Genomic DNA, 22,533 nt, shown 5'->3' with positions numbered 1-22,533 from the left:
TGTTACGTACTATAATAATTTAAGGGGGTTCGATATTTGTTACGCAATTTAAGAAGAGGGGTCTTTCCATTTGTTACTTTTTGTTACGAGGGGGAGGGGGAGTCCAAAAAGTGGTTTTTCTGCGTTACGTAATTTGTGAACAGCCCCCTTATATATGTCGTAAATTTGTAATTTCTATTGTATTTACCCTGAAATTTTCAAATTATTCAATTTTTATTCATCTCTCAGTTATACCCTCATATAAATGTAAACATCTGAAAAATTTTTAGACTCATCATATATTCTGTTGTTATATTTGTTATTTTTCATCAATTCATTCGTTCGATAGATAGATTTTCTTGTAAATATGCGAAAATTAAAATTTTTTACATTAATACAAGTGTATACATTTCTAGATATTTAAACTCCTCAAATAATCCATTGTTATAATTGATATTTTTATGCCACTGTGTGTGCCGCCTTGTTGGTTTGATAAGTAACTGTTGTTGTGCACGTTAAATAAAAGCATTTCATTTCATTATTATTATTATTATTAGAAGCTAAGAAATCGTAGTTATAACTCGAGTTCAAAGTTAAACCATAAATTGTTGCTCTTACTATCATTAGCATTTCCTTTCTTACAATGCGATTAAGTAAACACAAAACACAATATGTGTCCTTAATTAAATAGTTGTTTGTTAATATAATGTCTCCGGAGTTTAAACAGTCTGATGCATCCATGTTCCAACTCCAGAATTCATAGCAAAGCGCAAATAAGGATTTTTGAGTTGGTGAGGTTAACTAACCGGTGTCCAAGCAATACCGAAAAATATCATTCAGAGTGTTTTTTAGCGTCTATTACGTCAATAACAGTGACCCAAAAACTGACAACTTCCCTTTTCGTAGAATTGCACATCGCTGAAGTAAATAATAGTTAGTGTAGGGAGCTGTTGGCTCGATCGCGTGGCATGCAGGGCTTGCCATCACCCTCCTACGCATTGTAACCCGGCCACCTGAATTAAAGGCTTCAAAAGTCGCTTGACGACTTAGGCCTAAGGTGGTGCCTTGGGTATTAGCCTAGCTGATTATAATCTAATCTAATCTAATAATAAGCTTTGCAGTAAAATTACGCCCCTCGTTGCCAAAGTGAGACGATTGGGGTACATTTGTTCGAATTTCATTCGTCCGAACGATGGTACAAATTTCCGAATGATCATTTGTCCGAATGCCGGAAAACTGGATCGTATGTCCGAAAACGTATTTCATTTGCCCGAAAAAGTTATCACAACATTGATCGATATTAATACGAATATGAAGTAAAATATACAAGATACAGCAGCAATTAAGAAAAACACAACTTGAACAAACAACGATATTTATAATGTAAATTTTTACCTCTCCGAGGGGACTTTGTCCCCTCGGAGGGGTTATACAATCACCGTGTCTGTCTGTGGGTTTGTCTGTCAGGTCTGCGAACGCGTTCGCATTTTCGGGGCAAAGGGTAATCAGTTTTTTGGCTCACTGCGTTCGCAGTTTCTCGAAGGGTTGGCAAAACTACCGTGTGACGGTGAGCGTTAACGGATTGCTTTGCGGTTGGGTTTGGTTGGTCTTTTTTCGTCAACGTTCACCGTCGCTACAGTTTTAACTCAGTTTGATTGGATATTTCGTTATTGTAATGTTTATGTGTAGGTTGTGAATGTTGAGTTCGTGTTGTGATGGTTGTGGGTGTTGGGTTTGTTGTGAATGTTGAGTTTGTTGTGTTTGCGTTATGAAGGTTGTGGATGTTGGGTCTGTTGTTAATGACTTTGGGACGGACCGAGTGCTGAGTGTTACGCAACCTCTCAACGTCCAATGGCAGGGTTTCCACCAGTTGTACACGGTATTCGTCTGAGTATCAATTTGCGATTTTGTGGCGCCGGCCGGGAATCGAACCCAAGTCTGCCTCGTGCAAGAGATGTACTCTAACCACCCAGCCACCCACGCTTGTTAATTTAGGTACTATAATTTATTCTACATCATTTTAAATATTTATAAATTAAATTTATCTTATATTTAATTAAGTATTTATTAATTATATTAATCTTATATTTAATTAAATATTTATAAATTATATTAATCTTATATTTAATGAAATATGTATAAATTATATTAATCTTATGTTTAATTAAATATTTATAAATTATATTAATCTTATATTTAATTAAATATTTATAAATTATATTAATCTTATGTTTAATTAAATATTTATAAATTATATTAATCTTATATTTAATTAAATATTTTATTATTTTAATGTAAAATTTTATCGTGAACAGGAATTGAGCTCGGGTCGCATTGTAACAATGCGGATAGTTCACCGCCGAGCCATTGACTTCCTTAGGATAAATATTAAAGTAAAGGAACTATTATGATAAGGCGGGTTTTTTTACTAAACGGATTAATACATTATCTGTATATATTGTTTATTGAACTTTGTTTGTTTATTCTTTGGTACGGTTTTTGTTTTGTTTTTAATTTTTGTTAAATTCTTAACAAAATTTCGTTAAAACACAAAAAGTAGTTCATTGTTACCTTTTAAGATTGCTTATAAAAAGGATAATTATTCAAAACTCCAGCGGAAACTATATCAAAGTAATAATATAGCGCCACCGTGTGGAGAACTATCAATCAAATCGGGTAAAAAATATAATCTCTTCAATTTTTCGAGCTTTAGTCAAATCTCGACCGGTAAAAAAAAACACAAAATAACAATATATATGGCCGTTGCCGTCAATACAGAAGATTTAGTCTTTCTTAGTCCTTGGCTGTCAGACGAACTACTACAGGACGGGGTCCTGGTGTCAGTCAAACGTTATGAGGTAACTTTGCGGTTTTCATTAGTATGTTTGGTCTTCGGTCAAGAAAAGCGATAAATTGTGTTTCGCGTTTGGAACGTGAGTGAATGGACTTCAGTGTATGAACAGTGCGTGTTTAAGACTGAAAGTGTTAAAGTAATTGTGAACTAACTCAAGTCAGCTGTAAGATATAATTGATTGTTATTATTTTTTGAATTGGAATAACCTAATTATACCCTTGAAATTATAAATTCAACCTGTGAGGGTAATTAAGTAGATTGGAAGTAATTTGTAGCGAACAGCTCTCAGCTGTTAATTAAGACAGAGTTTATAGTTAGGTAGTTTGAATTTAGTTAAAATTACTCAGTATAATTTATGATATTTACTTAAGTGTAAGTGTGTTTTGGTTTATTTTTCAATCACGATGAACTAAGACAAATCAAGTCTTAGACACTTGAGTACCAGTTGTGTACAATTTCGTAGAAGGGATATATATTGTTGGGTTATTGATGAAAGTTAAATCTAGAACGTTCCATAGACTGTTCTGAATAAAAATAAACATTTATAATTTTGCATAATTCTGGTTGCCATTTTATTTTCTAATCACTCGCCCACAACATTACAGTTTTGGCAATCCCAAATCAAATAAATTTTCGATATAACGGCGACGGGAAATTATTCTCGTGAATTTATCGCGCGGCCTTAGGGAATATTCTTTTAACAAAATTTCGATAAACTATCGTTTAATTAAAATCGGCCCGATTCCGTTAAAATTATAAACCAAAAAGCGAACGGTCGTTATAATACCCTCTGTAGATATTTATTTCATTAAAATTTTCTTCGTATTAAATTTAACTGATAAACTTGTTCTGTAAAAAGGGTTAAACTCAATTGTGCATTTTTATAGTACGTCTAACTCACTGTTGTAACTACTTAACTTATGATATTCTGAATATATTAAAATTGGTCGTTTCGTCTCAATTATTTTAATTATAATTAAAATTTTATACCGGGTGGGATAGAACTGGGATAACATTTCTAAAAAATAACTCTAAATTGCGGAGATATCTTTACGGGTTATCTCGAGAAATTAATACCACTAGGGACAATTCTTCCGAGGAGAGGTATATTTTGGCTTGCCAACTTGTTATTTTTAATTCTTGCACTAAAAAAATGCGGACCGAAAAAAAAACATCAATAAGAAATACTAATTTAGCGACAGAATTCGGACAAGTGATGCTACCGATTCGGACGAATAAAAAAAACAAGGTGTCCAATTCGAACAATTGAAACATTTGTTATTTCGGCGGTTAGGACGAATGAAATTCGAAAATTTGTTCTACCGTTCGGACGATTGAAATTCGAACAAATGTACCTACCCCAGCGAGACCACTGGACAATTTATTTTTTGTTGGTCGGGTACTAGATATAAGCAAAGAAGTTAACTACAATTCAAGTGAAGCCAAAGAGATTAATTCGACATTATCTTTATTTTTCCTTAAAGTTGGTTTTAAATTTAAGTAAGCTTCGCGAACACGGTATAGGATGTTAAAAACTTCGATGTTGGATTACATCTAAAATGCAAAAGTATATTTAATTTTAGGGTTTCCAGTGGTACCTTAAAATATACGCCGTGCTTCTCGCCCAAAATGCACTCAATATCTCGAGTTACTTTGAAGGCAAATTACCTTTATCTATTTAAATAGAGAACCCGAATTTTGAAAAATCTCGTATTTCTACGTAACCTTAACCACATTAACAAGTGAAGTGAAATGACGACTGCCAATCCACCGTGCACTCTAATAGTGTGTCAGATTTTATAGCCTGGTGTATCGATAAGATTAAAACCACACCACCGGAGGTCTATCATCATAGTGCCCTACGCCAGCGTCCACAGCCCGGACAGGTGACAAATCCAGCATGATGGTCTCACCTCAGATGAAAGCCACTCAACCCAGGAGAAGGTGCAACAATGGGACGACCAACCCCTCACTTCGTGCGATTAAGAGTGGATGCTGTAGCAACTCTAGTCGACCCCCTAACTACGTAGGTAAAGAGTCATACCCTTTGGAGAGAGCTCCTAAAGGGGGACGACGGGCACACCGTGGTTCACATAACCCAGCACAGCTGGCACCGGAGATCCAAGTGTGGTCGAAAAGGCCGGGCGCACTCTAAAAGTAAGCTCTTTCCCTCTAAAAGTTAATAAGGACGGTATCTCACTGGTTCCTTAAAACTGACTTCTCCAGAATTAAATGAATACACGCCTGTGAAGTTTTTCCTTCCTCAATAATGCCCACGGATTGGTTTTTAATTGAAAAAGTCATGTTTAAATTAGGATTAATTAAGTTTTAATTTTTTTTCAGTGTCGGTAAAAACTACTCGCAGAATTTACTGTAGAACACTTCGCCCACTTATACATGCGATTATTTATTAACTGTTTTGAAAGATAACTTTTATAGATTACTCCGCATTGGACCCTAAAATTGTTCTCCCAATTGCCATTCCTCCCAATCAAATTTCACCCAAAAAACGAAATTAAATAAACTTCAATCTTGGGGTTCCCTTTCTTGTTTTTATTCGTAATTGAAATCCGTTTGATATTAAAACCACCACGATAAATTGTCGCCTGACGACAATTTCGTGTATCCTACTGTACCACAAACGGAAAGTAACATTAGAAATTGGCAGTTCAGTATATGGGGAGGTCGATGTACGCGGAGGGAAGTAACAAACCTAATTTATTCTTAAAGAAACCTAAATTCTGCGTAAACTATAATTTCTCAAATAAAACCTAAAATATCCCCTAATCTCAGCATATCTCAATGGATCTCAAAAAAACTAATCAAATCTCCATTTCTCAAAAAAAAAAACACTTCTCTCGTAAAATAATGTTTTTCCCTAAAAAACCGTCATTTATCTGTTAAATAGAATACATGTTTTCCCCCCCAAACCCCTATTTTAAACCTCAGTCCCTGGTAGGTTTTGATAAAAGCGAGGTTAGAAGAAACCACCTATGGACTGTGAGAAGGATGATAAAATACGCGAAAAAGTAGATTAGTCCATAATTAAAAGGGATAATATAGCTAAATCCTAAACAAATTTGAAAAATTAAAAAACGAGTTAGTAGTAAGTTTTTTAATTTCTTCAAATTTGTTTAGGATTTAGCTATATTATCCCTTTTAATTATGGACTAATCTACTTTTTCGCGTATTTTATCATCCTTCTCACAGTCCATAGGTGGTTTCTTCTAACTTAACTTATCGTATATTCTATTCTCCACCACACTCCCCCCTTTTCGGCTTTCCGTATATGCAACGCGTTTTGAAATTTTTAATGTTTAGGCTTAGTTTCTCCTTTAGATTTGACAGTCGCCAGCCAGATTCCCCGCACGGTACTGATGAGTTCCAAATAGAACGAAACCGGTCTACCGTTGGAATTTCTGGCTATTTTATTTAATTTTAATTTAGTTTATTACTCGAAGATCTATTTGATCCGAGTTTCGCGTTTTTTGCTCGAAGACCTATTGGGTACGAGTTAGTAGTAAGTTTTTTAATTTCTTCAAATTTGTTTAGGATTTAGCTATATTATCCCTTTTAATTATGGACTAATCTACTTTTTATCATCCTTTGATAAAAGCGCACTTTTCTCTCGTAAAATAATGTATTTTACCCTAAAAACTCAAAATTATTCCTAAAAACCTTCATTTATCTCTAAAATAGAAAATATGTTTTACCTGACCAAAGCTCATATTTTAACCCCTGTTCCTTTAGTATGTTAAGATTTTTGTCTTCTAAAATAATGTATTTTACCCTAAAAATTCTAATTTATCCCTAAAGAAACCCTAATTTATCTCTTAAATAGAATGTTTTCCCCAAACAAAGCCTCCATTTTATCCCCGGTCCCGTTAATATGTTGACATAAAACAAACGTTTATCTCGTAAAATATGGTTTTTTCTTTAAAAAAAACCCTTATATCTCTCTTAAAAAGAATACATTTTATTAAGATTAATTTTGAAATTAAAAAAAGCGATTGGGAGAAATGAAAAAATACACGTGTTTTCGTTTTATTTTTTAACAACGTAAGATCTCTTTGCTATAATTCATAGAAAGCACTAGGATATAACTTTAGAAGAGGCCGGGAGTAGTGGCTCACTCCTGTAATCCCAGGCGTCCGGGAGGCAGAGTTTGTGGATGGTCGTGTGACTACCAATTCCCCAACGGGTGGTCGGAATACTTCCGCCACGGGTGTCCCCACCCCTGTCCCCACGTATTCCCCCGTTGGCGTGGCCGTTACACATATCTCGCCCTGATTAATCAGATGGTGTTTCGCCGGGCTCGCGGTCTTCTCAGACTCAATCAGCCCTTTCTTCCTTGAATTAAAAAAAAACTTTAGAAGACCACGTTTTTAATACCACCGAGGAAAGTTAATCGCTTTTGAATTTTACGATCGAAGACTTTATGAAACTGACACTGAACTACGTTAATGTTTCGTCACGAGGAAAACCTCAATTGCTACGAGCTTGTAAAGAGCATTCCGTGTCGATGGAAATCACTCGAATAATTCTGAGATGACACTTTAAACTTCTAACATCTACATGTGATCCATTGTGAAGGTTCACTTTTAATGCATTTAGTCATTTATAAATTGGTTACAGACTAAAGGTTAAAGTGTAATGGAGACGGTACTCTTTATCGTAGCTATTACAAATAATAACAACCCATTACAAACATTGCAGGTACGTTTCATAAGTAGCTCCAATATAATAAAAAAACGCTGGTAGTTTTAAAGAAGGAAACTATTAATGAATAGAGCTGATATTTTTAAATAATTCCTTCCTTATATTTTATTTGAATTATCTCGTATTATTTTTCTCTTGCGCCACAAGAAAAAGAATATCCACACTTGACTCAACAAATAACTTACATATTACTAGTACTACTTAGCGACGAATGACGAATTATCCAATAGGTTGAGTAGGCGTACTATGGTTGATGCGCTTTCCATATAGTAGGTGAATTAACTCGAGACCAGGCTACAACAAAGTCTGGGTGCCTAATAAAGTTCGAACGCTGAGGGCCAGTTTGATAGTTAATACACCAATCTCAAGTTAAAAATTTATTACTGTTAGTAAGAACTTATCAGGTTGGTTTTTTTCTAGTGAAATGCCAAGAAAATGTAGATTGCTCAAATATTCACGAAGATAAACATATTTATAAGTTATTAAAAAATATTTGACCAAAATAATATTTATAATATAAATTAAATATACTATTCTTTCATGCGTGTTAGGTTTAAACTGCAGCTAACTCTATCAATTCCAGAGAAGTCTAGTTCTACCTTACAAAGGCCTACTTTACACTTTTCTTTTCAATTTCATTTTTCCCATAACAGTGTGCATACCATTAAAAAATTATTGAATAAATAACAGTATTTTGATAAATAATGGTGAAAAAAGGAAATAGATAAAAATGTTTTGTTAAATAACAATAATTATTCGATTACGACGGGGCGAAATTTCTACACTTTTGATGCTTTTCTTAATTAATAATAATCAGCTATGCTAATACCCAAGGCACCACCTTACAATGCGTAGGAGGGTGGTGACAAGCCTTTCATGCCACGACAGACAACAGCTCCCTACACTTACTATTACCGTTAACCTCTACAAGTTTTTATCACTTAATGATGTTACCCCATCCAACGTAAATAGTTAAGAAAAACCTTATCTTCAAAGCATTTGGTTACACTCTGACGCCATCTTGGAAAATATTTAAAATTTTTTGCGCTACACTAAGAAAACCCTGTAGAAACAACTAACTTCCGCTTATATTTTAAAAAGGTAACTAAAACATTTTCCCTAGTAGACCATTCTAAAAAATACTACTTATGTGGTTATTTACTTTTTTGAATAGAGAGGTAGAAGATTTGACCCGATTTTTCTTGAACCTGGGAAGCTCAAAAAAGGATTATCTGGCAAACCTGCCAACCTAGTTGTTTGGATAAATAGTAGATTTTTGATTAAAATCCTACTTATTTAACCGTTATAGTTTTATACAAACCATTATAAATAGCAAATTAACTCATTGATTTGGTAAATAGTTCAGTTATGGACTTAATATATTTTGAAATATACTATCTTCACGTAGGCTACTTTAACTATATTTTGTTAAACGACTTTATAGGTGAAGCTTTAGAATATACTAATAAAAAAGGAAGGAGCATAAACAGAATTTTTAAAACCAAAGAATAAATAAGTTTACAAGTCCTACGTTGCGCTATGTTGTCTTTGTGAAAGCGTTTGACCCGATTAGTTAGGAATTTATCGAAAGGTCTATTACCAATATTTATATCAAGAAAACTATTCATAAGTGGTGGAATACAATTAAAGTGCAATAACGATTTTAATCTATAAATGGTTTTACATTTTCATGATTTAGAATCGGTGATTGTCTTCTTTAATGTCGCTGGCATTGAGCTTTACAGTCGGAGAGATTTTGAAAGTTGTTCAGGTTTCCTTTGCAGCCTCCGTAGGTGAACCTTTCGCATTGCTTGGACACCGTGTTGTAATAGAAACGCGACACTTTCGCTTTACAAGGCCCAGTTTCCTTGGGAAGATTACAAACCGAATCTTCGGCAGTTGTCATTGCAAATAATACTGCAAGAATGCTAAATTTATTACTATTATCTGAGCCATTTGTCCCAAATAAAGACATTTAAATGATATATTTTAGCTTAATAAATCACTAGAAAGCATAAACTAGATTAGCGGTTGTTCTATAAGAATCCACCAGCCAGTATTGCAACCACGTGAATCCATAACCCAAACCAACTTTTTAATTGGCCTGAAATGGATTTAATAAAATATCTTTCGTTGGATACCATGAAATAGTTGTATTATGGTTTAAAGCAGTATTGGTCCTAAGTTTGTTACCAAGTGTTTTTCTAATATTTGAAGGTTTAGTTTTTTTTAATAATGGTAAATGTTTTCTCCCCCAACTCTGTCCTCAACAAAGAATTAACACGCAATATTTTAGTTAGGTTAATGGAGAATATAATTTGAATAAATGGGCATATAAATTAAACAGAACTTACAGATGAGTCAATTATTAAAAAATTATTTTATCAATTATTTATTTGAAATTAAATCAGGGATTTGCTTTTTTACAACCCTGGTCTAATGAGGACGGTGTTGATCGTATTCCATTGAGGAAGGTCTTATTTAACATTTCAATTCCAGATTAATAAATTAATATTTAATGTAAACATAAAACATAATTGTTTTACTGTACATGTATATATTTTAGAATATTTTTGGAAAGTAATGCTGTTAAAAATTAATTTTAAACTATCTCCTTAATACAATATAAATTTTCGGACTATGTCATGATAGTATCGCTTAATCAATTAATAAAAATAAATTATTGGTTGTCCACTTACCCGCAATTATCACGAGTCCCCAAACGACGTGGCTTGAAGTTTTCATTTTAAAGAAATTGAAGTTGATGAAATCAACGGCTGTTCTAAAAATGATTATTCCGAGACGAGAGACGCGGTTTATATCGTTCTTTGGAACACGTTTTAATGCTCTCTTAAATGGCGACACGAGGAAAATAACACCTTCGTATTATGTCTTGCGCCAGCGATTTTACGATTTCGCAGAATTATTTCAAAGGACTAAAAGCTATAAACTATCAAAGTGATGTTCCTTATAATATTACTAAGAAACCATCAAGGCATCAGCATATCTACATCAAAAACATTTTGCTTTTAAAAATGAATTAATGTTACATGCAACGAATAAAGGTGTGACTGCAAATAAAAATATTGGGTAAAATATTTTTTGACCCGTTTTGCTTAACTTTTGACCCAATTCAGGTTATTACAACTTTTTTGGGTAGCTGGGTTTCGTTACCACATATATTATCGAATGAAAAAGTACACTGCATTTTGAAACCATATTTGGTGTTTTTCTTGAAGTTATGGTTAGTTTAAGGGCTTTTGCCGCGAGCTCTTCGGTTTGCCCTTCCATAAAAACTTGTAGAGGTTAACGGTAATAGTTAGTGTAGGGAGCTGTTGGCTCACGTGGCATGAAGGGCTTGCCACCAACCTCCTACGCAGTGTAACCCGGCCACCTGAATAAATTGGCGTTATTCCACATGTGAGTAAATTTCATATCTCACGAGCAGAATCATTTGTCTGAAACTAAGAGAACATGTAGGGAATACGAAATTGGTTCAACCATGTTAATTAACCAGTTACCAATGTCAAAACGTCGAAGAGCTTTCCACCACCCTCCTACGCATTGTAACCCGGCCACCTGTTTAATGGCTTTAAAAGTCGCTGGATGACTTAGGCCTAAGGTCGTGCCTCAAGGGGTATTAGCCTAGTTGATTAATATTATTATCAACAGTGGGAATGGTGGAATTTTTACCTTCACGAATTTCTGATAGAGTAACCCAGTTCTTTGTGCCAAATATATATTTGGCTATTTTCATTGAGCAACTTTTTCAATCGACCCATATAATTGGGTATCTTAAACTACCAAGATATTTGGGTTAAATTAACAATTTAACCAAAATATTTGGGCTATATTGAATAAAACCCTTTGTGTGGGTTAATATTTTATTACCCAAAATTTTGGGTAATTTAGATTGACCCACATTTGGGTAATACTTTTAATAGTTTTGGGTAAAACCTTTATCAGAGTGTAGGTACATTCTTGTACAGAAACATAGTGAAAACCTGCTTATTAACCTACAATCGAAATATCAACCATAAATCTCCCAAACTCAAACCTACGTGGTAAAAAGAAATTTATAGTTTAGGATTTGTTTATGGGATACTGGCTCAAGGATTTGACATACATTAACGCCGGAGCTATTGAAGTCGGTCATCACCTGTTTGATTTACCTGTGCAACTTAATACCGCACTAAAATGCTATAATTCACGGCAGCATTTATCGGATAGTTTTACCAAAACAGACTTCTTTAGGATCTAAAATTTCCATTTGAAATATTTCCCATAAATTTATAAGTAGAGGTCAGGACGGTGAAATAAAAACAACGCAGTCATCACCAAGTGAAGTAAGTGACTTAGTTTTGTACTCTTTATTCATATCCAAGGATAGAAGCATTCATTGAAATCACAAAAGAAAATTAACCCTTCGAAAGTTTGAATGAGTGTGAACCGGGAAATTGAAACCGAAAACCTTGCGTGTTCCTTCGACAGTGTAAAATACAAAAATTAATTATCTCAAAACTCACTTTCTTTAGCGACATTACCACTGCGTGATTGATTTGGTTGTAAAATGTATCCGCGTGTTTGATTCAATAATGTCAAAACAAATTATATTCACGTCAAAAATTACGTTATTTTCCAGTGATGGAAATTCCCCAGAGACATACTTGAACAAACCAATTAATAACTCATCTTGTCATTGGCGAAACAGACTGCAGTTGTGTTGGTAGAATATAACGTTGAAATTTAATCACGTAACTAAAGACTAACCGTTATTCAGCCATTAGCTTAACCAAATTAAATGCCAATTAAAATTTAGTTTATTCGAAAGCGTTTCCCAAAATAATTATCGTAGATTAACTTAACCGAAGTTGTCAAAAGATGATTCTTCTTCTGATTGAAGTACATACACGAAAAGCTGCGTTCAGACTATGTGAAAATATTACGTTAGCATCGGTGGTGTCGTTTCGGTTATGTTGGTCGCGTCGGTTTGTTCATTTCACTGTTCAGAAAGGAACCAACCTTGCACATAGATTAACATAAAAAGTGATTGTTCATCCAATCAGAACTCAGTAATAACGGCATAAAAATTTAAATAATTTTTTATCCACCTCTGATTGGTTATAGTATTTCGATGGCTCTAAAGGTCGCCACTACCTAGAGTCAGCGCTATGAACTTTTTGAGGGCAACGAAATGCAAAAATGTAAACGACACGCGTGAAAATTTAAAGTATCTGTTGAGAAGTCTGAACGGTGTAAGAAATCGAAAGAACCGACATGATCGACGCAAACGTAATTTTTTCACATAGTCTGAACGCTGCTTAAGGTTTTTCATCCAGCAGTAGAAACGCATTACAAAAAACCGTGAAACGTTTTATGATCATTATATTTCTCAAAACTTTGGAATACAATTAAAAAGAGGGCTTAATAAGTGAGCGAAATTTCCTTGCATTGCAGTTTGTCGAAAACCTTTTCAATTTCTTTCCGAATAATTGTTGTGATTTAAATTTAAGATATGATAATGATCAAGGAAATATTTTTCCACGTTAATTTTTTAGCAAATACAAGAACTTGTTCAATGAGATTATTTTCGGATTCAATGTCTAAATATATCATTGAGCATAACAACAGCAACAATATTGCAAATCGGTTAACTCGATGCCTTTAAATTTTATAAAATTGTTTTCATCGAAGCTCATCATTGCTTTCTATAGCTTGCTTTTCGTTTAAGTATCGATGCTTTGATATACTAGATCACCTATCATTATCAAGCTTTTCAAGATCTGTCAATTCTACTGCTAATATTTGGTTATCATTTTAAATTACATTTTTTTGTCAGTGATGTAATTAGGCCAATGTACAAAATACGGTATTTTGCGCACTCTGAATATTTTTTAATGAAATTTATGGTAAATATACCAAACATAAAACAGATTTGTGTGACAAAACTATTCCCTGACTAAATACCACGTTAGTAATTGCCCTCACCAGGTCCAGGACTTTCATTACAGCAAATAACGAAAAGGCGGTAACTGTGAAAACCAAAATTAATTTATTAATAAAAATTACCTATAAAGTAATAGTCGCGAAATTAATTACTATCATCTACTGCTCAAAATTTTTCGATAATTTGAAATTTTCTAGTATATTAAACCAGTCGTGTAAAAGATTCTAGATAAACAAAAAATCTAGCCTTTCAACAAGAAATCTAATATCTGTAACTTGTCAACTAAAAACCACAAAATTTACTTAAAGTTCGCAATAAATGTTGGATATTTTCACAGAAAGAGTTTGAACTAGAAACCTTTTTTATTTAAATTTTTTTGGTCCTAAACTTCATTTTAGGTTAATAATATTGCGTTTTGAGGATAACTTGCCATAATTTACTGATTCCCAAGGCACCACCCGAGTGACCCGAGGCCCAATTCATCTATAATAGCGACGTTTATTGCCTTTAATTCAGGTGCGTTATCTAAATTGAGGTAATAATTACTATATACTGTAATATCTGTATTAACGTACAGATATTATCCAATAATTTGATAAAGATGAAAATGTACAACTGAAACTAACCTGAATTCTTTGCGAAACTTCAGTTATAATGCGAGCAGATTTCAGATGCCTCACAGTTTTAGAATTTACATATCCTCCAACTAAATTCCTTTCTTTTTATTTTGATTTAAGTTTTACAAAGATATATATCGAGTAAGTGTATAACTCAGATAACTGAATCTCTTGAGATGAATTATAGCAGATCATCAACGATCGGTTACTTGGGAGATACAATTTGAGATCAAATTTCTGGGTGAGGGAAACATAAAAGACTAGCCTGAACTGACTGACTGAATATCTTCTGGTATCTGAGTATTGCGACCTGAACAACTTAATCAGTTGGCCGTCCGAAGCGCAAAAAAATTAGACATGAGTTTATGTTATGTTTTTTTTGCCGAACAAAACATTTTTTAAAGTCAATTAGCTTGTAAAATAAATAAAATTGGTTTTCTTTTCCTGACTGCAGATATGAGAAATAGTGGTCAAACGATTTTCGTGATCTTATTCGTAAAGTATTCTATTACTGAAGTTTTTTCCGCTGAACCCTTTGTCGATCAGGAACTTGCGGAGCATGATATTGGAGCACCATGTAGTAAGATATTACCTTTTATTCAAAAATTAGCAGAGCGGCGGCGGATTATTACTAAACTCGGAATCTTTGTTATTGTGTTGTTCTGACGGTATCTAAAGAAAGGTTTTTTCAAGAAAGATGAATTTTAGAGTCCACTTTTCTTTGCTGCATAGGTTTTTGAGTAAAATTACAGTATATTTGTTCAACACTGAAGTAAAACATGTGTAGACACTGAATTAAAACATGTGTAGACACTGAATTAAAACATGTGTAGACACTAAAGTAAAACATGTGTAGACACTGAATTAAAACATGTGTAGACACTAAAGTAAAACATGTGTAGACACTGAAGTAAAACATGTGTAGATAATATACATTCAGAGTGCCCTATATGTGAGCAGTCCATTGCAACTTATAGCAAACATCTTTAACGCTCGGGCGTCCGTTGAATTCCAACGTTAAGATAATTGTATCAAAAGTCAAAATTTCAGCCAGAGATTCCAAAAGTAGACCAGTTTAGTCTAAATTATTAGTTTTACTGATATCGGCAGATTTGCGAGTAAAGCCAGACTTCCTACGCAGTAGTGATGAGCCCCAAAATGGCGAAACCGGTCTACTGTTGGAATAACTGGCTGAAATTTTGACTTTTGATACATGTGTAGATAGTTAACTCTAAAAAAAATTGTTTTGTACGAAATTTACGAGTTTGGTTAAATTCAATGAGTAGTATTTCTTCACATCAGCTATTAAACATAACGTCTACCATTAAAATTGGGTCAACTTAATCGTAGCCAAGAAATTTATTAGACTAAACTCAACACTTACCATGTGATGTAAAGCAACAGTGCTTCTATGGCACGAAAAAATTGTTAACCAGTAGTACGTATAAAGGTGTTTACCTCACTTTGGTACTTACGAAAAGCTTACACGCGAAAAGAAAAATCCATAATTACGCTCGCTTGTGAAAACAAAGCTTAAGATCTGAAGTTTTTTAGAAGCATGTACTCGCATCCATTAAACATTTGTGCCCTTACCCCCAACATCGTCTCACAATCACTTGTCACTGACAGTATTCTTGGGAGCTATTATCATAATTTATCAGTTCACGTTAGTAGCCACTTTATTAAAACCGTAGACATAAAAAAATTAGAAACTTTTTCCGCAGTCCTACTAATTGCCTTCGGTGGGCAAGCTATGCCAAGTGTTAACATGAAATTACAACTACAAGGCTTGCAAACTAGAGAGGTAGATACGCGAAAGTGTACGATCATTTCTCGAGTTAGTTTTAATTTAAAATAATTTATTTTAATTCTGAAGCATTAATTAACAAATAAAAGAATAGTTCAGTTCAGAAGCAATTCTAGACTAATGATCATTGAACGCGAACACGCGATCATTTCGCCAAAAATGAAACACGCCGCATGCGTAATGTAATATTATTCAAATATTAATTAAACATTTTAATATATGCCAGATATAAAAATTAGTTTACGTTGGGCCAGTGAACCACCATTAGTCTACCGAAGTTACCAATTGGTTTGCGTTTTTAGACCCACCACATGCTACGACTATTCGCGCTTCGTGAAGCGCCATGTCTAGCTTTTTGTTGAAAAAGTTAAATAGTTTTTATCTCTCCTTTTCGGTGTTCCGTCCTCCGTCATCTTTTTCTTAAACCTGCGTATGTAGATCTTAATAACAATAAGAATAATCAGCTAGGCTAATACCCAAGGCACCACCCAAGTCATCGAGCGACTTAAAACCAAAAGCTCCAAACAAATGATGGTAGTGCAACCGGGGTCTATATGATCCCACCTTGATGATATGTCAAATTTCACCGTGAGTAGAAGTCCAAATTCCACAAGTTATCACTGATCTTCCCACAATTAAAATGAAGTGGAGCATTTCGAAATATTCGATTTCTCACAAACGGAAAAAGCATTGATTTTTTAACTCCCTGGCATAATCTACAATACATTGATGATAAGTCCATGACATCCCTAAACGACTAAAAAAATACGCGGCAAAATAAAAATCGCACAATTCCCCAATAACAAGATATAAATTAAAAAAAAAATTATAATGTTTAACCGAAAAACGTCCAAATAAGGTTGAAAGCAAAATTGAGTAGGATAAAATATTCCGTGAAAAAAATACTATGCTACGAGGGAATGCTTGGCACTGTCCTCCAGGAGGCAATTAGAATTCCCTAAACCCCCAAAAAGGTTGTTAGAACCAGCCAAGGTTCGTAAATCGTGCATGCAGCAAGCGCTTTATATGGAATGGAAATTTTCGGCCGGAGAGGGTGCAGTGGCAGGAAAAACGTGTTTGCAATCGCGTTGGATGTCGTTATTTTCAGGGAACTAATGAGATACCGGGTGAATTAGTTTCTTAGGGAAAGAAGCTTCCTTTTTGAGACTGAGAGGGATTGGGAGCAATTTCTCAACCTGGCCATTCTGCCATATATTTTTTTTCTTTATAGAACCTAACATAAATTTTGGGATAATTTAAATCCTTTTCAGGGTCCCAAGATCAAATAGAGCTAATGAACAGATGCGCCAGAGAGCCCTCGTTTGCCATATTTAAAGGGGCTATGCTCAAGTGTGGAAATTCCTCGAAATTGAAGTTCGCGGCAAAAACATTGTGTAATGATAAGCAAATGGTGAGTTTCAAGATAAAAAGAAAAATCAAACCCATATGTAAAATATGTAGGTATTTTAGATTTTGAAATAGGTTCATAAAATCTATTTTTATTTTTAACACGGCGATTTAAAAAGTAGGAAAATAAATCAAAAATCTCTATCCGTCAGTTTTATGATATTTTTTCCGGGACTTAAAACTAATATTTGGAACTGGTCATTAACCCTTTTGTTAATTGGCCATAAAATCTTTATCGAAATATACGAAGATAAATAAATGTTAACTTGGGATATGGTTGGTTAATTTTCAATTTAGGCCTTATCGCTCACTTATGAATGTTACACAGGCAATCAAACTACCAAGGCGCTGTCTCCATTTGGCTAAGGTTTAGTTTCTTTTGCATACATGTTTATTAAAATTATTACTATTTTGCTTAATCACTTTACCACCCTGGACCTAATTCCCAAATAAGGCACCCCATTTATGATATTCCTAGCCTTCCTTGTTTCTAGAAGGTTTTACAAAATTGTTAGTGTCCATGGACTGCGATGATCTTAAGACAGGCCATTCATTTCCAAACAAAGCCTTTTTTGCCACTGGAGAATTTTTCGTAGTTTCAGGGTTCGTACACGACCTGGAATACCTGGAAAACCTGGAAAAGTCAGGGAATTTGAAAATGTTTCCAAAAGGTCAGGAAAAGTCAACGAATTTGATAATGATTCCCAATGGTCAGGGAATAGTCAGGGAAATTAAAAAAACATAATCAATATATTTCAAGATTTTACCTCAAAACAATAATTAAATCTACAAAAATGGTCAGGGAAATTTTGCAATTTGGTCAGGGAAAACCTGGAAATGTCAGGGAATTTAATTCCGAAAATTTTGTACGAACCCTGACTGTTTCGTTTAAAAGTCGATGGAAAAATAAAACAGTTTTCTTTTTATTGTTAATTGGCTTATTAACTCTAATCCATTTCCTTATACTTTAACAGTTCGCAAATTGTTTGGTTTTCAGCGTACCCAATGGATCTCCCGTAAGTTTGTCTAAATTCAAGTCGATTTAAATTCAATACAACAGGCTTACGATATTTCTCGTCTTCCGAAAATCAGTTAGTATTAAAAGACGGATTCAGTTAATTTCACTCCTTTGGTCGAATATAATTTCAATTTTAGCAACGTATTTAAGCTCCACAAGTAGGACTACACTGGGTGAAATACTTGATTACAAAACTAAACATTTACTGGAAATGTACTAAAAAGAATAGTATATTTTATCATCTATGAGCGAAATATTTCTCTTAGATCAATTGCGCCACTAAATTCAAACACCACTGAGAGAAATGCACTTGTTACTTTCAGGGCCGTCTTAAGAGCTATAGCATAAGTTAATGATACCTCTAAGTAGACAAATGGCTATGCTGCCTATGGCGGATATGCTTGTCAAAATTGACCTATGTCTCTCCGTACTGCGTATCAAAGTAGCCTTAACATAGACTTGGAATTGCCGAATCTGACGTGTCTTTAATCCCGTTTGGTGCAAGGCTAGCTTGAACTTCCCCAAAAGAAAAAAATTCGGTATTCCCTTAGAAAATTCGTTCCCCCCGCAGAGGACAAAGAACGTTTTTTTGCTACACTCTTTTTAGAAACGTTTACTGGGCGCAGCCATTATCGTACAGACAACCATCGAGCAAGCCCTCTACCACAGATATTTCTTCCCCCGAAAACCGGTTTTTTCATCACCCTTCCCGTAGACTGTAAGGTAATGGCGGTCGATTGGGGAGGCGCGTTTAAGAGTCTATAGTTTCATTCTCGACCGCACAGCGGCGCTGGGTCCGAGATATTTTTCAAAACTTTCATTTTCGCGGGAATCGGAGAGACAAGATTTGACATCACATTTTCTGGACAAAGATTCCACCTTGAAAGGGCTTATTTGTCTACTTAGAGGTATCATTAACTTATGGCTATAGCCAAAGCAATTTACTTTCCGCAACAACCCACCCAATGGCTTCTTAAGCATTCCTACTAAGGGCCTCTTAGAATCGTGGGGTCCTTGGGTATTGCCCCATTTGCCATACTTGAATAAAAGCCTAGTTACTTTAGGTAAAAAAAGAATCAATCAGTCAGGAGCGTAGGAACCGGGAGGGGCAGGGGGGGGCAATGCCCCTCCCTAGAATATTGCTGGGAGGGGCAACTTATGTTATTGCCCCCTCCAACCTTTGGTCAGTTGAAATCTTCAAAAGAGTCAAATTATCATTTTAAAAGCATATACAGTTTATAGAACCTCAACTGTGTTTAAATTTCAGTCTTTTCCCGTCAATTTACATAGTAATGACAAGTACACATGCATTCGGAGAAGCTACATTCCATTTAAAATTAAAAACCATTCTCCAGACCACTTTTCGTTTATCTTTGCCCACTCCAACTTCTAGAACGTTCCTACGCCCCTGCAATCAGTTCTAAGACAAATTTCATAGAACAAATTGGTTTCCTACCAAATAACGGTTAATTTACTTTTTTTCATATTTCTTATAGGCATTCCAGCAGATAATAGTTGATTTTCATGTAAGATATAAAATAATTTGGTTAATACTAAAATTATGGTTATAAGAGATTTTAAAAAAAATGGTATACGTTGGTTTCGGGTAAGACTGGACACGGCTAAGATTGGACAAGTGAAAGAAAGGTTTTATTCTATCTGAAGCTGACAACGCACACAGCTGTAAATGGGGATTTCCGTAAACGTGGAACTGAAACTTTTTGAAAAATCTAGTAAAATAGAGAGTAAATACAAAGATGAATCCTGATTTTGTTGAAACATTTAAAAAATGTTAACTTACGGAAAACATATCTCCCACCTATTTTCCTAGAGGTCTAGCTTGCTGTTTCAGTAAAAAAACAAGATGTCTGAGATATTTGAGTAAACATAAACTGTGTTAAGTATATCTTGCATCATAAAGTTAAAAGAACAAATATTAAATAACCCTGTACATTAGGGATGCAACGGTTCCACTTTTTTGGCCTATCTCGGTTCCGGGTCCGGTTCCAGTTCCTAAATTTTGGCCTTATCGGTTCCGGTTACGGTTCCGGTTCTTAAAATTTTAATTTATCGGTTCCGGTTTCGGTTCCGGTTCTCAAAATTTACAACCGCTCGGTTCCGGTTCCTAAACAGTTCCTATACGGTTCCAGTGTGCTTAGTATTAATTAAAGTTAAATACACAAGCAATTCAAATGAAGTTAAAGATAAATAAAAATAAAATCCACCACATTTATTTATTTAGAATATAAAATTTGTTTTTGATCAATTATATTTTAAAAATAGTAGCTTTCTCAGTGACGTGGCTATGGGTTCGGGGTCCTCCCGCGAAACTGTTTTTGGGGTCCCTTATAATCATTAAGGCCGAGTCGCGATTATCGCCTTCTAGAGTTAGGGCTAACATGTATCACCTTCTACAATCAGCGTCTGGATCATTAAAAACAAAGGACCAGAATCACGATCTAGATGACTTAATGTAAAATAATGAAAAAAATTATTGCTATTATTCTCTCGTAGGGAACTCATGTAAGCGCGTTATTGGTTTATTCAATAAAGTAGGGTAAAAATGAAATATTCTGTTTGAAAATTTCCACGGTTTCATCGTTTCAAGATGGGGGGGGGGGGGGATGTACTTTCAAGGTTTTTGGGAGACATTGCTTTCCGTTCCTCATTTCAGGGGCGTAGGAACGTTTTAGAAGTTGGAGGGGGCAAAGAGAAATGAAATGGGGGTCTAGGAGCTTAGCCCCCGATGTAGAGTGAGTAATCGGTCGCGAATCTCATTAAGGCATTAACAGTAGCAATAGGTATCATACGAAGTGAATTTTAGTCTTTATAGGCGTTTATGAATTTAAGATACATAAATCCACAATAATAAAATGATAATTTTTAAAAGAGTGTAGCTTCACCGAATGCAGGTGTTACTGTTTGACTAATATGTAAATTGGCGGGAAAAGACACAGTTGAGCTTCTATAAGCTTTATATGCTTTTAAATTGAGAATTTGAGCTTTTGAAGATTTCAACTGAACAAAAAGTTGAAGGGGCAATAACATTAGTTGCCCCTCAAAGCAAAATTCTAGGGAGGGGCATGCCCCCCCCCCTGGTTCCTACGCCCCACCTCATTTCATTGAAAAATATAAAGACGGGATTTCTATGACTCGTTTTGATTTCAGTTGAGTATACCGTTCTAAATGGAGTCCATATTATTTCGTTCAATAAGCATTGTCATTTGTGAAATTTAGGCAAATGCATTAGTTGAAATTTTAGATTTTCTAGACAAAAACTACCCAGGCCAGCGACTATATTATGCAAACGAATTAGCCTTACCTTTAAAACTTTAAATTCAGAAACACAACTTAGTTATTAATTTACAAGGTTTAACTATCTGCTATAAAACACGTGTCTCAATACTTTTCAAATTTCAGTATGTTAATTTCATTATGTAACGTTGTTTAGATATTTATGCGGCGGTTATTGTGGTTGTATTTATAAAGTTTTGGGCGCGCCTGTTGAAACATAAAGAAATATTTGAAGCAAGTAAAACATTAACTTGAGCTGACAAGAGAAAAGACTAGACGAGGTCTAGCGCGGTTGGACTGTACACAGTCCCATAGGCAATTTGAGGGCCCCTCGATGGAAGCCCCCCCCGCATTGCGGAGTCTGCCGGTGCGTTATTTACGCCACTGGATTTTCTGCTGTTTCTCCTCTAAGTCGGTTACGAAGGGGACCAACAATAATGCTTGCCCATTGCCCCACTAAATATTTGCTCGGAAGGCACACTAGTAGCAGTAGATATCGTGGCCTTTGCTACATTTGTGAAATTCTGTCGAGTTTTCCGACTGAAGAAAATAAAACTAAAACTAACGTTGATTTCCGGATTATGCCAGTTTTTAAAATAAACATTTGGAGGACGAGCCCATTTTCAATTGAGAATACGTAGGGTGTGTCAGTTGACAGTTACGTAGAAACCCACATGGAGTTATCTGAGATAGGATAAAGATGAGCTTATATGAAACACTAATAGTAAATCAGGAAGTTTAATTACTAAATTTCAACATGCGCTAATGTTGGTAAATAAAGTTATAGAACCGTTTCAAAACCGTTTAAAACAATGAAAAACTCGGTTCCGGATCCGATTTCGGTTATCATTTTTTTACAAATATCGGTTCCGGTTCCGGATACGGTTATCA

At 34.7% G+C, this 22,533-nt stretch overlaps 1 protein-coding gene across 1 annotated transcript; it reads right to left on the bottom strand.

Annotated features, from left to right (window-relative positions):
• Nucleotides 1-9,196: 9,196 nt before the first annotated feature.
• On the bottom strand, nucleotides 9,197-10,371 carry LOC149936856 (kunitz-like toxin PcKuz1). Its single transcript, XM_090153249.1, has 2 exons — nucleotides 10,252-10,371; nucleotides 9,197-9,469 (listed from the first exon to the last, which is right to left on the bottom strand). The coding sequence occupies exons 1-2, from the start codon at nucleotides 10,295-10,297 to the stop codon at nucleotides 9,270-9,272; spliced, it is 246 nt and encodes an 81-aa protein (XP_090009375.1). The 5' UTR covers nucleotides 10,298-10,371; the 3' UTR covers nucleotides 9,197-9,269.
• Between the last annotated feature and the right edge of the window lie 12,162 nt (nucleotides 10,372-22,533).

This window comes from Leiobunum rupestre, chromosome 7, assembly GCF_980474605.1.
Source record: "Leiobunum rupestre chromosome 7, qqLeiRupe1.1.hap1, whole genome shotgun sequence".
Classification (NCBI taxonomy): Eukaryota; Metazoa; Arthropoda; class Arachnida; order Opiliones; family Sclerosomatidae; genus Leiobunum; species Leiobunum rupestre.
This window is presented reverse-complemented; position numbering and strand designations above follow the sequence as displayed.